The 14830-nt window shown below is 36.6% G+C and overlaps 1 protein-coding gene across 2 annotated transcripts in view; it reads left to right on the forward strand.

Moving 5' to 3' along the window:
- LOC111058632 (serine incorporator 1) overlaps positions 1–14830 on the forward strand; it is a 23792-nt gene that overhangs the window by 945 nt on the left and 8017 nt on the right. For both annotated transcript variants that reach the window (XM_039439799.1, XM_039439800.1), the window contains exons 2-7: positions 197–361; positions 4215–4399; positions 5742–5951; positions 7070–7154; positions 9584–9767; positions 12131–12334. In XM_039439799.1, the coding sequence (XP_039295733.1) occupies positions 197–361; positions 4215–4399; positions 5742–5951; positions 7070–7154; positions 9584–9767; positions 12131–12334 (1033 nt within the window). The remainder of the gene's footprint in view (positions 1–196; positions 362–4214; positions 4400–5741; positions 5952–7069; positions 7155–9583; positions 9768–12130; positions 12335–14830) is intronic.

The following is a 14830-nucleotide window of genomic DNA, read 5'->3' on the forward strand; positions in this document are numbered from 1 at the left end:
TTTGTCAAAAATTAAGATAATTTTATCATAATTTGTGTTTTATAGGATACAGTTTCAAGGAAACTATGCTTCCGTATCATCTATCATTTCTAAATTAAAGTTGAGTATGTTTCTGAAGGTGGTGTTTTGAGACATTTCCCTATATTTATGTTATGTGGCATTTTTGTGAAAACTTATGTTGTTACTAATGTTGCAGCTGGCATGTTGTTGCGGAAGTGCAGCATGCAGTTTATGCTGCGCCGGGTGTCCTTCATGTCGCAACTCAACATCGACTCGCATAATGTATGCTGTTATGCTTCTCATTGGAACCATAGTGGGCTGCATATTCCTCGCTCCCGGCTTACAGAACGAATTGAAAAAGGTAAGAAAAATACGTATGGTATTTTCACAAACTTTAGGCAGTATCACAGTCCATCAAAGCTCTCACTAAAGAAATCCTCCAACTGGTGGAAGATCCTTCAAATGAGCCACCGCGACAATGAGTTCCTGAATACATTTACAGAGCGCGCCCTAACTGAGTCTGGCAGGCAGTTAAACATTCGCACAGCCAACACTGGAAAACTATCCTTCTCTCTTGACAGGCGACAGGGCGGCACATCCAAGTTGACCCTCCTCGAGTTCCATGTGAATACACTATCTTCTGGTGAATGTGTAATTTTTTTCCTGACATGTAGGAGCGATGACAGTATGTAGAGGCCATAATTATACTGAATGGATACCCAAACGCTGAAATATGGGCTGGCAGTGTGCATCATACTCACTACATGTCATTACACGGAGTGCCTTCTTCTGAAGCTGGAGAATGTTCCTCACATTCGAGTGAACCCATAGTAGGCCACTCTTCGCCAGACTTGGGATTCTCACAGTTTTTAGCCAGTTCATCTTTGCTTCCCTGGTTGGTATTAGGAATACCAATCTGACAGTGAATTTGAGGGGGTTGCAGAGTGCCTACTCACTTCGAAATGCTCTCGAAGTCAATGTTCCTCGATGTAGGCTAAGTAAGGCTCAGAACTGTTACCCCAATATCGCTATTAAAATGTTTAATATGCTACCTCCATCTGTGCGTCATTTGAGTGACAGTGAGTTTAAGAGGAGACTCAAGTCCTGGCTGCGTGCCAGACCATACTACTCCTTGAGTGAATTTTTTCAGGAGTCTACAGTTGACATTTAGTGGCCATCACCGTGTTTAGCCATCTATGCCATTATGTTTTATTTTTTGACTTGACAGTGTTGTCAAAATCTTTCTGTGTGATATTGTATTTTTGACGTGATGACCAACCCAGCTCATCTGGCTGGTTAATGGTCCTACAAATGAAGATTGAAGATTGAAGATACATATCAAGATGCCGTACTGAATGTGGCTGGCAAATACCGCATGGTACAACATCAGCAGGCGATCAACAGTGAGCAGATAAACAACTCTAGAAAGCCTTTTGCAAACTTTGATCTATAGAAATTGATCCTTCTCCAAGTGTTGAAGGAGTGCACTTGCTTTCACGCTGTAGGTATTCTCCTCTTAGCTTGAATTTTGTATCGATTATCTCATCTATATATCGAAGTATTCGATGTATCAATACTCCTCCATGGTAATATCAATTTTAGTGCAGCATTCCCTTAAATTCGACAGCGTAGAACATCCAAATTAATCCTTCATGTGTTGAGGGAGTGCACTTGCTCTCTCACTGGAGGTACTCTCCTCCTAACTGGAATTTTGTATCGATTATCTCATCCATATATCGAAGTATTCGATGTATCAATATTCCTCTATCATAATATCAATTTTAGTGAAACAGTCCTTTAACTTCGACAGCGTAGAACATCCAAATTAATCCTTCTCTCTCCTCTTAACTTGAATTTGGTATCAATTATGCCATCTATATATCGAAGTTTTCGATGTATCAATTGTCCTCCATGTTAATATCAATTTTAGTGAAACAGTCCTTTAACTTCGACAGCGTAGAACATCCAAATTAATCCTTCTCCAAGTGTTGAAGGAGTGCACTTGCTCTCTCGCTTTAGGTACTCTCCTCTTAACTTGAATTTGGTATCAATTATGCCATCTATATATCGAAGTTTTCGATGTATCAATATTCCTCTATGATAATATCAATTTTAGTGCAACATTCCCTTAACTTCGACAGCGTAGAACATCCAAATTAATCCTCCGATTGTTGAAGGAGTGCACTTGCTCTCTCGCTGTAGGTACTCTCCTCTTAACTGGAATTCTGTATCGATTATCTCATCTATATATCGAAGTATTCGATGTATCAATACTCCTCCATGATAATATCAATTTCAGCGAAACAATCCCTTTATTTTGACAGCGTAGAACATCCAAATTTTTCCTTCTCCAAGTGTTGAGGGAGTGTACTTGCTCTCTCGCTCTAGGTACTCTCCTCTTAACTGGAATTTTGTATCGATTAACTCATCTATATATCGAAGTATTCGATGTATCAATACTCCTCCATGAAAATATCAATTTTAGTGAAAGAGTCCCTTAAATTCGACAGCGTAGCATATCCAAATTAATCCTTCTCCAAGAGTTGTAGGAGTGCACTTACTCTCTCCTCTTAACGGAAATTTTGTATCAATTATCTAATATTTTATAATAATCAACGATATATTTCATGTATCAATACTCCTCCATGATATTATCAATTTTAGTGAAACAGTCCTTTAACTTCGACATTGTGGCATATCTAAATTTGTCATTCTCAGAGTGTTGTAGGAGTTTACTTGCTCCATAAGCTGTAGTGTTGTAAAGTTGTTCCTCACATAAAGGCCTGTGGACTGGAAGATAGGTCTACATCATTCAGTGGCTTCCTAGATCATTGTATACCTCTCTTCCAGTCCACATCTGTAATGACCATCTACAGTCACTACATATATTTGTGTGCCATGTTTCGGGGAGCAAATCTTAGAAAGTTCAACACAAGGAGTGACTTTTATGGTCACAACACTAGAAGTTTTATTTATTTATTATTTTACAAAGGCAACTTTCTAGAAGTATTTTAAGCCTAGGTGATGATGATGGCATGAATGATAATACAATGAAGGTAGAGTTATGAATGAATAAAAAATTATAGGTTATGCTATCCACTTGAATTGATTTGAGACCACTTTTCAGTCCAGAAATAAATCATAAATAAGTCGAGGACTTATAGATGTGCCGTTTGTCAAAGACCCGTGATGCATTTCCTGCATTGGTCTTGCGGATCTTCAATAAACTGCCAGAGGATTTGAAGAGGTTAAAACATACCTGCATTCAGCTGAAGACATGAGTTTTGGCTTAGGAGAAAGCCATTTTATTCTATTCAGGAATATTTTCTGGACTGAGGCTGTAAGAAATAGAGGAAGGCCGAGGGTTCGATGGATGTGGAGAGATACCTTCGAGCGATGAGGGTGGGAGGTTGGAGACAGAGAAGCTTGGAGGCAGATTGTGGAGGAGGTCAAAAGCCCACATCGGGCTTTAGCGCCAGGATAAGAAAGTAATATTTTCTGGAAGAATCTGTTAAGTCCATTTAGCAATATTTTCTGTTCGAATGCTGAAAGAAAAAGAGGGAGGCTGAGGCTTGGATGGATGTGGAGACTGGAGAGAGACCTGAGAGCGATGAGTGTGGGAGGTTGGAGACAGAGGAGCATGGAGGCAGATTGTGGAGGAGGTCAAAACCCACTTCGGGCTGTAGCGCCAGAGTGAGAGAGTAATATTATCTGGCCGACCTGTTAAGCCTTGTTTAATCCATGCTGCTTTTTTGATCCATTTTAATAGGTAGAAAAGATAAATAGATGGATATAAAAGTGTAATAAGTTTTAAAACTTATATATGCTGCTTCTTTCCCAATCATTCATAGTTGAGAATGATATTGTATGTATAAATGTATAGATAAATAAATAACTCTCGACGCAACTTATCCGGGCTTGCTGGTATTTGTGAAGAGGAGAGTAATTCAGCCAATACTCTGAATTAATTTTAAATGAAAAAGACTAAGAAATGTCAAAAAACCACAGATTTATATATGTTTTTATTTTATTATATATAAACTCAGTTTATCAGAGATTGACAATGGTGTAACAACCGAAATTGGTCTATCAATAAATCTGTGGTTTTTTTGACAATAATTTCTTAGACTTTTCATTTAATATGAATAATTATTACAATATCAACTTCCCAACTACACAAAAACTGAATTAATGTGTTTTTTGACTGTTTGCAGGTGCCATTCTGCGACAACTCGACACTGACAGGACATATAGTACCGCAATTTGACTGCAGCAATGCAGTGGGCTACATGGCGGTGTATCGACTCTGTTTCGCGCTGTCTGTATTCTTCTTCCTCATGGCCGCCATTATGATAGAGGTGAAGTCGTCACGTGATCATCGGGCCGGGTTGCAAAATGGGTTTGTTTCATTTTTAAAAATAAAAATAAAGTATTCTAAACTAAAATAACTCTAATACCTTCTGCTTCATCCATTACCCACATTTGTGGGATCAATGGCGTAAACTCAATACACGTAATTCCGTTTCAGATTTCACGTTTTTTGAAAATATCCTCTTGAACAAATTTCGGTTTCAAGCATGCTTATAAATTATAAAAGTACTGTCCAGCTGGCAACGTTGCGGAGGTAGACATGGATGGCACTATCTGCTTTGTCGAAGGATAGACAAGGATAGCAACACCACGTTAATCAAGTTCTGCCCATTATAACGTGGACCTCACTATAGTGGGGCTATTCCTACTCAGTCTGGCTGAGCGAGTATGAATGGTCTCATTAGAACTTATGGGAATAATTGACCGAACGTAGTGAGGTCTATGTTTCAACTTGATTTGCTTCTGTCTGTCTGTATGTCAAACGCGTTGATAGAATTCTACGAGATTTGGCAGGAATATTCCTTTTTAAACTGTGCGTCGATGTATACACAAGGTTTTTTGAAATTTTGAATTTTAAGGATAATATAAAAAGAAAAGGAATTCCTCCATACTCTGATATCACTATATATATCATCTACTTTGAAGATAGGATCAAAAGATCAATCAGGCTATAGAATTATTCCTAATCAATCAGCTGACAAGTGGATTATTCATTGCATGCATTACACAGATGTCTGACCGTGTCTATTTCTGTAAGGTAGGGTTTCAATATTTTTTATGATGCGTATCAATATTCTCACATTTGAAAAAAAAATTTAATAGGTTATTGAAAATAACATAAAAAATGATCAAATGAACTGAATAATGCTGAAGAAATTATAATATTGTTGATTGAAAAAAATTAATTTTAAAATAGTTGAGAAATATTTTTATCAGATGGAAAGATTATCACGAAACTGGATAAATCATCATATGGGATACAAATTCAAACGTGAACCGAGTTTATTAACATAAGTGAGTTTTTGATCTTGGAGAAAACAAATAACAGTTTTTAAGAGTAAATTATGATTCAACTGTGAATTGTGATTCAACTGAATCAACTAGAACAGGTGACATCAGATACTTGTGGATGAGAAAAACTGAGTGAGGTCTACTGTTCACAAAACTACTAGTATTATTTTATCATTTCATTTACACAATCACACTGTACTTACTCTCACTGTACAGAATTGGCCTTCAATTAAAAATGCCTTCAAAACTCGTTCATGAATAGGGCCAGTTATTTCTCTTGCTATATCCTGTATATAATCATTAAATATATTCTTTGACTTTGAAATTCCATGTGAACTAATAGTGTGTTGTGTTGTCAGGTTCTGGGGCCTGAAATATCTGGTGGTGATAGCGATAATGGTGGGCGCTTTCTACATTCCCGAGGAGCCGTTCGGCTCAAAATGGCGCATGTTCGGCCTGTTCGGCGCGTCGGTCTTCATCATCGTCCAACTCATCCTCATCATTGACTTTGCGCACTCGTGGGCCGAGTCATGGGTCGGCCACTACGAAGAGACTGAGTCGAACAAGTGGTCTGTATCTCACCAACATCTAGGCTCGGTTGCACAAAAGCCGGTTAAATTTTAACCGTGATTAATTTCTCGAGAACCAATCAGAGAAGGCTTTTTTGAAAAAACGGCTTCTCTGATTGGTTCTTGTACAATTAATCACGGTTAAAATCCAACCGACTTTTGTGCAACCGGGCCCTACTCTTTTACTGTTTTCTTCTTCTTCTTCTTCTTCTTCTTCAAGTGAAAAATGCCTTTTTCCTCCACCTACCGTCTAAAGTACCCACCTACTTTACTCACTGGAACATAACGATAAAGTGTCACTTTTCGCTCTTGCGGGACTAAAAGTAAAAAACATAAAACTCCCTAGGACTAAAAGTAACTCCATTTAAATAACATAGGAAGCATCTCTATTTCAAAATTTACATTGGAAATAGGATGGGAGGTCGAAGCTCAGATGAGGAAACATGATAGAGTTGTCTGTCATTGAGCCAACTGAATTCAATACCTCAACCAGATATTTGATCAACTCATGAAATAAACTGTTTGTATGATATTACATACTTAATATTAGTAGATGATAAAAATGTATACATCTTTTTAAATATATTATACTATTCAAAATACCAACAAAAAAAAATATTTTTCATCTTCAATTCAAATCTGAAACGCGCGAACTGGAGTCAGCCAATTTTGATTATCGGACAGCTGATAATTGTTACAACTTTTTCCGATAGATAGCTCAATCGTCAGTGTCAACCAGACGACCGGTTTTTAGTTTTTAGATTTCAGGTTATGTTGTAAAGTAAAACATTAACACCAATAACGTGAGTTATTAAAATTATTTGATTTGCAGTGTCCGTAAATATAGGTGAACGAAAAATGTTGTGTACATCACGAGTGAAAAATGTTTTTTATCCCTCAGGAAGAATTTTGCCCTCGGCTTCGCCTCGGGCTTCAAACTTTTCCCTCAGGGAGAAAAAACAGCACTTTTCACTCTAGATATACAAATAACTATTTTTTGTAAAGGAGAGTAACTTCTAAGGAATTGTCTATTTTTTTGCAGGAAGGTAAATGAAATTGAAACTAATGAGAGTTCATTAATTTCATCGTATAAATTGGTTTATTGTTTTATTTTGCAGGTATGCGGCTCTTATGATCGCAACTCTCACCAACTATGCTCTCGCTCTCACCGGCATTGTATTACTCTATGTATTCTTCACACAGGTTTGTTTCTAGCATAATATTATAGTCTATCCAATCAAATATAATTCAGCTTACAATTAAGATTTCGATATCAAGTTCAGTTTGAACCCCAGATTATGGTCATAGAGAAAAGATAGCATAAGAAGATATGGTTTGTAGAATTCATTCAAAGTTTGGAAGTTTTGTATCAAATTATGGTGTTGTGAATCAAGTTAAGATGATACTGTATCACTAGTTGTGATACCTTAGAGAAAAGATAGCATAAGAAGATATGCCATGGTATAGGGCGTTTATGTTGCAAATTTCACTGTTAACTAAAGCCGATAGTCCTAGTAGTTGTTTTTGGTGAAGCTATGTGACGCTGGTAGTCTCTCATACTGTGCCGTTCTCACGCTCTCACCCCAATAAAACATTAATAATAGACAGTAGTCAACAGTGATCGGCTTGAGTTAATAGTGAAATTTGGTACATAACGTCTTACACCATGGGCTATCTTCTTATGCTATCTTTCATCTGTTACAATATCTAGTCTTTCTATTCAATACATCAATCAAGTATCAATTGTTTTCTATTAAGAACGGCACAGTATGAGAGACTACCAGCGTCACATAGCTTCACAAAAATGAACTACTAGCACTAACGGATTGAGTTAATAGTGAAATTTGGTACATAAACACCCTATACCATGACATATCTTATTTTGCTTTCTTCTCTCTATGCCAATGACTTTTTCTTCAATACCTCAATCAAGCTTCAATTGTTTTCCATTGCAATTTCTTTTGCTGATGCACTTCTTATGCTATTTTTCATTTTTGTGTAGTTGGGAAGTTGATATTGTGGTAATTATTCATATTGAATGAAAAAGACTAAGAAATTGTCAAAACCACAGATTTATTGATAGTTAGAAAGACCGATTTCGGTTATTACACCATTGTCAATCTCTGATAAACTGTTTTCCATTGTTTATTCATTGTTTTTGCTGGTTATATAGAACCATTGTTTATCAGAGATTGACAATGGTGTAATAACCGAAACCGGTCTTTCGGTATCAATAAATCTGTGTTTTTTGACAATTTCTTAGTCTTTTTCATTCAACTATTTTTTCATAATGACAATATCTAGTCTTCCTATACAATAATTCTATTCAATCAATCATCAATTGTTTTCTATTGCAGTGTTCTTGTTGATGCAGTGTACTGTTTATGATTTAAAATCACTTTACTTATATGGGCTACTTAATTAAAGTTAATAAAAACAATATAAAACTTGTAGTACATTTTTATTAAAACATTTTTGAAACTTCAATTTTTTGTGTAGTTGAGAAATTGGTATTGTGGTAATTATTCATATTAGATAAAAATACTAAGAAATTGTCAAAAACCACAGATTTATTGATAGTTAGAAAGGCCGGTTTCGGTTGTTACACAGTTATTGTCAATTTCTGATAAACTCCAAGTTTATCAGAGATTGACAATGGTGTAACAACCGAAACCGGCCTTTCTAACTATCAATAATCTGTGGTTTTTGACAATTTCTTAGTATTTTTATCTACAACCGAAACCGGGCTTTCTAACTATCAATAAATCTGTGGTATTGATAGTTAGAAAGACCGGTTTCGGTTGTTACACCATTGTCAATCTCTGATAAACTTGGAGTTTATCAGAAATTGACAATAACTGTGTAACAACCGAAACCGGGCTTTCTAACTATCAATAAATCTGTGGTATTGATAGTTAGAAAGACCGGTTTCGGTTGTTACACCATTGTCAATCTCTGATAAACTTGGAGTTTATCAGAATTGACAATAACTGTGTAACAACCGAAACCGGGCTTTCTAACTATCAATAAATCTGTGGTATTGATAGTTAGAAAGACCGGTTTCGGTTGTTACACCATTGTCAATCTCTGATAAACTTGGAGTTTATCAGAAATTGACAATAACTGTGTAACAACCGAAACCGGGCTTTCTAACTATCAATAATCTGTGGTATTGATAGTTAGAAAGACCGTTTCGGTTGTTACACCATTGTCAATCTCTGATAAACTTGGAGTTTATCAGAATTGACAATAACTGTGTAACAACCGAAACCGGCTTTCTAACTATCAATAAATCTGTGGTATTGATAGTTAGAAGACCGGTTTCGGTTGTTACACCATTGTCAATCTCTGATAAACTTGGAGTTTATCAGAAATTGACAATAACTGTGTAACAACCGAAACCGGGCTTTCTAACTATCAATAAATCTGTGGTTTTTGACAATTTCTTAGTATTTTCATTTAAAACTTTAAAACATTCTAACGACTAGTTTCGACCTACTTTGGCCATTTTCAAGTTAAAATTTAACTTGGAGTTTTAAAAATGTTTTAATAAGAGGGTACTTCAAGTTTTATATTGTTTTTACTAATTTGTTTATGATATATATATGATTGATGTGATGATTTTGTTTCAGTCGGATGACTGCACCCTGAACAAGGTGTTCATCACAGTGAACCTGATTGGAGCGATTGTGGCCAGTGCCATCTCGATCCTGCCCAACGTTCAGGAGATGCAGCCTCGCTCCGGTCTCCTGCAGTCGTCGGTCGTCAGTCTCTACATGGTCTACCTCACCTGGTCCTCTCTCTCCAGCAATCCCGGTAATAATAATTTATTCATTATAAATAATAAAGGTTGTCGGTTGTCAGTCTCTACATGTTCTACCTCACCTGGTCCTCTCTCTCTAGCAATCCCGGTAATAATAATTATTTATTAAATCTATAATATAATAAAGGAAAGAAACGGCTCTTACACGTACGGGATAAGAAATTCACGACGCATCATCACGTCTCAACTACTCAACTGATTGACTTGAAATTTTGCTTAGAGATTCTTAATTTACCAAGTGTTGTTATAGGCCCATTTTCAATTTTACAAGATCTCAGGTCAAGTTTTCAATCAGACTTTTGCGGAGCACGGGTTACCTACTAGTAATCAATATAGTAAATATAGTCTCTACACGGTCTATCTCACCTCTTGTTGTTGTTGTTGTTGTTGTTGTAGCAACTTGGGGAACCCTGTTGTTTCACTCCTCCGTCTCGATACTGTATTTGTAATTGATTATACTGATGCAGAACTGTTAAATAATTATTTATCTCTTAAGTTTGATTTAATTCTATTGTCAATTTTTGTAAATGTTACCATAGGCAAGAGCCTTGTAACAATTATCAATAAATATCTATCTATCTATCTATTTGGCCCAGGAAGCGGGCCACCCCACAGGGGTCGGTCCAGAGGCTGCCGGCTGTCAGTAGTGTCAGCTTCGTGGGGCAGCTGAAATGAACTGTTCAGAATCACAGAGTAGCCCCGATCTCAGTTGAGCAAGGATGGTGCGGGTCCTTCTGGGCAGGCTTTTCCCATCAGCATTTATTTGGGGCGGATACCCCCAAACACAGGATTAAGCTTCAGTCTGCTAATGCTCTCGTCGACCGTCTTTTTGTGTATGGACTTGTTCCCCTCCTTGTACCTTGTGCTACCGATGGATGATGGTCTTGGTTCTAGCCTTAGACCAGTTATAGAATAGACACGGCCCATTGTATATTCATACTGAAAGTCGATGAAGCCAACATCTACTGCCAAATCCACCCATCTTGACGTCACAACAGTGACGTCACGCATCGTATGGAAAACTTTTAGATTCATGGTGTTTTTAGGTTATTTCCAGCTACGGGCAAAAACGATATCGTTTATTTTTTTATCGTTTATCGTTAAGTTATAATGTGTTATGTGATATCGGCTTCAAAGTTATAATGTGTTTTGAAAATAATAAGGTATGGTAGCCTACAAAACTAATTTATTGTCATGCTGCAATGAGTTCACTTACATCATAACCAAGGATAATATTACAGTTACAACTTACAATATTTATGTGTTTAAATTTCAACTTACGCATGAAAAGATATTCCCCTTTTTTCCTAAAAATTTCAGTGCAATTATATGCTGCGCAGGAGATTACCATTTTTATAAATAATAATTACATAAATAAATAACTATCTGCTATGGAAAACAAGCTATGTTAAACAACAATGCATTGTTTAACAACAATGTAAGTTGAACACAACAAACTCAAAAAAGTTTTCTATAATAATTTCTCTACGATGCGTAACGTCACTGTTGTGACGTCAAGATGGGTGGATTTGGCAGTAGATGTTGGCTTCATCGACTTTCAGTATGAATATACAATGGGCCGTGTCTATTCTATAACTGGTCTAAGGTTCTAGCATAGAGAAACGATAGCGTAAGTAGATATCCCATGGTATAGGGCGTTTATGTCGCAACTTTTACTGTTATCCCGAGCCGATAGTTCATGTAATTCTTTCCCGTGAAGCTGTGTGACGCTGGTAGTCTCTCAAATTGTGCCGTTCATATACTCTCACCCCAACAAAACAGTATAAACCGACAGTAATCGGCTTGAGATAACAGTAAAAGATGCGACATGAATTCCCTATACCATGGGATATCTACTTACGCTATTGATTCTCTATGGCTAGAACCACCCCAATTTCATTGATCAGATAATTTACTAATCTTCTTATATGTCTTGGGGGCGGTTCCTTTAGGGTAACATGGTGGCAAGGATGATCCTGTTGGTGGCAGGTTAACAGGTATTGCTGTCCTGCTCTAGAACATGCGTTTCCCATAGTTGAGTAGGTTAATTTCCGAAAAAATGCAATTTATTTATATTTGTAGTAAATTTCATATATTGTATTTTTGAATATTATGTACATTTTATTGATTAGATTGTTTATTTGAATATTAATGGAAATAAAATTCATTTGTATTGTATTGTATTGTATCATGCTGTTATGGCACTTATATATGCTGTTATCTCACCTCTCATGGTCATCGCTGTCTACCAATCCCGGAAATTATTATAATAATTATTGTAAAATTTGCATAAGTAAATATCGTGTTTTTTTACTATTAACTGTTTTAATTTGATTTGTTTTGCTTTGATTTACAGACAGCCAATGCAACCCTGGTTTCTTCCTGGGCATAGGCAAGAAGCAGCCGGCCAACGGTGGAGATATGCAGCACTTTGACTCGCAGAGCATTGTAGGTCTGGTGGTGTGGATGTGCTGTGTGTTGTACTCCAGTCTGCGATCAGCCTCCAAGTCGGATCGGTTCAACATGTTCGAGCATGCGCTGGTCGGCGATAATGGCGGAGGTTAGTGTTGTTCAAATCACAAGTTAGGCTGTTCAAATCACAAGTTAGGCTGTTCAAACACTACCTCCATAAACAAAGCCGTAGTGCATTCGTGTGACGTCAGCACAGGTAGGACTCATACACCTATAAACACTAGCTGATATAGATCAGCTGAAATCAACGAATTTTTATTGGTGTAGGAGCCCCACCTGTGCTGACGTCACACGAATGCACTACGGCTTTGTTTACGGAGGTAGTGGTTCAAATCACAAGTTAGGTTGTTCAAATCACAAGTTAGGCTGTTCAAATCACAAGTTAGGTTATTCAAATCACAAGTCTTGCTTTCTATTGGTCGTTTCAAATTCTGTCACAGCATTCCTGTGCATTCGGACCACCATCCATAAAACCGAAAGGGGCGTTTACATTAGTCAAGTTCTCTTGAGTTCAAGCAAAAGTTAGGCTCAACTCACAATTACGCGACTCAGGTCGAGAAGAGACTCGACTCTAGTCGAGAGCATGTGTTTCCAAATGATGACACTAAGACCAGTCGATTCTAGTCTGCGCGACGTCGCCATTTGAAAATACATGCTCTCGACTTGAATCGAGTCTCTTCTCGACCTGAGTCGCTTAAGTGTGAGTTGAGCCTAAAAGTTCAAGTTTTCTATAGTGAGGTCCACGTTATAATGGCAGTGGAGAAAGATAGGAGATCAACGTTGCCGATCCTCGGCTTGTCAATGCCTTCTATAGACGGTAGCTGATACAGTTTTATTGATGTAATATTAATTGTTCATTCTCGTTTAAAATAAACAATCATATTGAATGAAAAAGACTAAGAAATTGTCAAAAAACCACTGATTTATTGATAATTAGAAAGATTCATTCAATATGAATAATTACCACAATATCAACTTCTCAACTACACAAAAAGGTAAACAATCATATTTTATTAATCAATAAATTATATTTTTCAATAATTTCCCAATGGATTTTCATAATAAAGATGAAATATTTTGTTAATTAATTATTAATTCTACATTGTTGAAAGACGATCTGGCAACAGAGCAAAGCAAGAAAGAGATAACGCTATCCGCGGTGTTGAATGATAGACAAGTATAGCAATACCATTGCTAATCAAACACTGCCATTATAACGTGGACCTCACTATAGACGTTTGTTTAGAATGAATGAATTTTGCAAACTTGAAGTCTACAATAACATAGACTTGAATCGACTATACCAATGTAAACCCTCATTCAAGTTTTGTTGATTCAAGTAGATGTTGAATATGTTTGTCTTTTGGATTCAACTTGAATCCTAATTGTAGAGAAAATATAGTATAAGAAGATATCCCATGGTATAGGTCGTTCATGTTCCAAAATTTCAAACACGTTTTATGTTAACTCAAGCCAATTACTGTCTATTATTGACCGAGCGAAGTGAGATCTAAGATTCAAGTCGACGGTTTGGCATTTCTCTTAATGTTTAAGTGTTTATATGTTTATATGTTTATATGTTGCGCATTTACGGCGAAACGCGGTAATATTTTCATGAAATTTTACAGGTATGTTCCTTTTTTTAATTGCGCGTCGACGTATATACAAAGTTTTTGGAAATTTTGCATTCAAGGATAATATAAAAGGAAAAAGGAGCCTCCTTCATACGCCAATATTAGAGTAAAAATCAGACTATAGAATTATTCATCATAAATCAGCTGACAAATGATTACACAGATGTGTGGAGAAGCCAGTCTATTGCTGTATTTCCATAAGGTCTATAGTTTCAATCAGGTACTTGTGGATGAGAATACTGCGTGAGGTGTACTGTTCACAGAACTACTAGTTACTGTTTTGTTGGGAGTGTAAGAGTGTAAGAAGGGCACAGTATGAGAGACTACCAGCGTCATATAGTTTCACGAAAAACAACTACTAGGACTATCGGCTTGAGTTAACAGTGAAATTTGCAACATAGACATCCTATACCATGGGATATCTTCTTATGCTCTCTTTTCTCTACGGTATACAAAGTACAACTTTTTTCTCTAACTCTTTTTTTTCTCTACAACTCTTTTCTCCAACCTACACAAAGGTGATAGTGAACAGTGAAAATATAATTTCAACGAGTTCTAATTGGAGTATCTACACTCAGCCCGGCCGAGTGAGTATGAATAGTGCCATTAGAACGTATGGAATTATATTTTCACTGTCACTATTGTGTGCCAATCCAGCTTTAATTTATGAAAAACAATTTCGATTTTATTTATAAAACTGGTACTAATAGAGGGCAAAATGCAATAAGTTTAACAACAATAATAAATTGAAATTATGATTTACCAAGGTCCCGTTGCACATAAGCCTGTTAAATTTGAATTCCACGAGAATCAATCAGAGAAGGTTTTTCTGAGATGTCATGGTTCTCGTGGAATTTGATCGTGATTAAAAATTGAAATACTTTTGTGCAACCGGTGTAGATGTTCTTGAAATGTGTTACATACGAGGGCTATTCAGAAAGTAGATTCCT

This window comes from Nilaparvata lugens, chromosome 13 (assembly GCF_014356525.2).
Source record: "Nilaparvata lugens isolate BPH chromosome 13, ASM1435652v1, whole genome shotgun sequence".
NCBI lineage: Eukaryota > Metazoa > Arthropoda > Insecta > Hemiptera > Delphacidae > Nilaparvata > Nilaparvata lugens.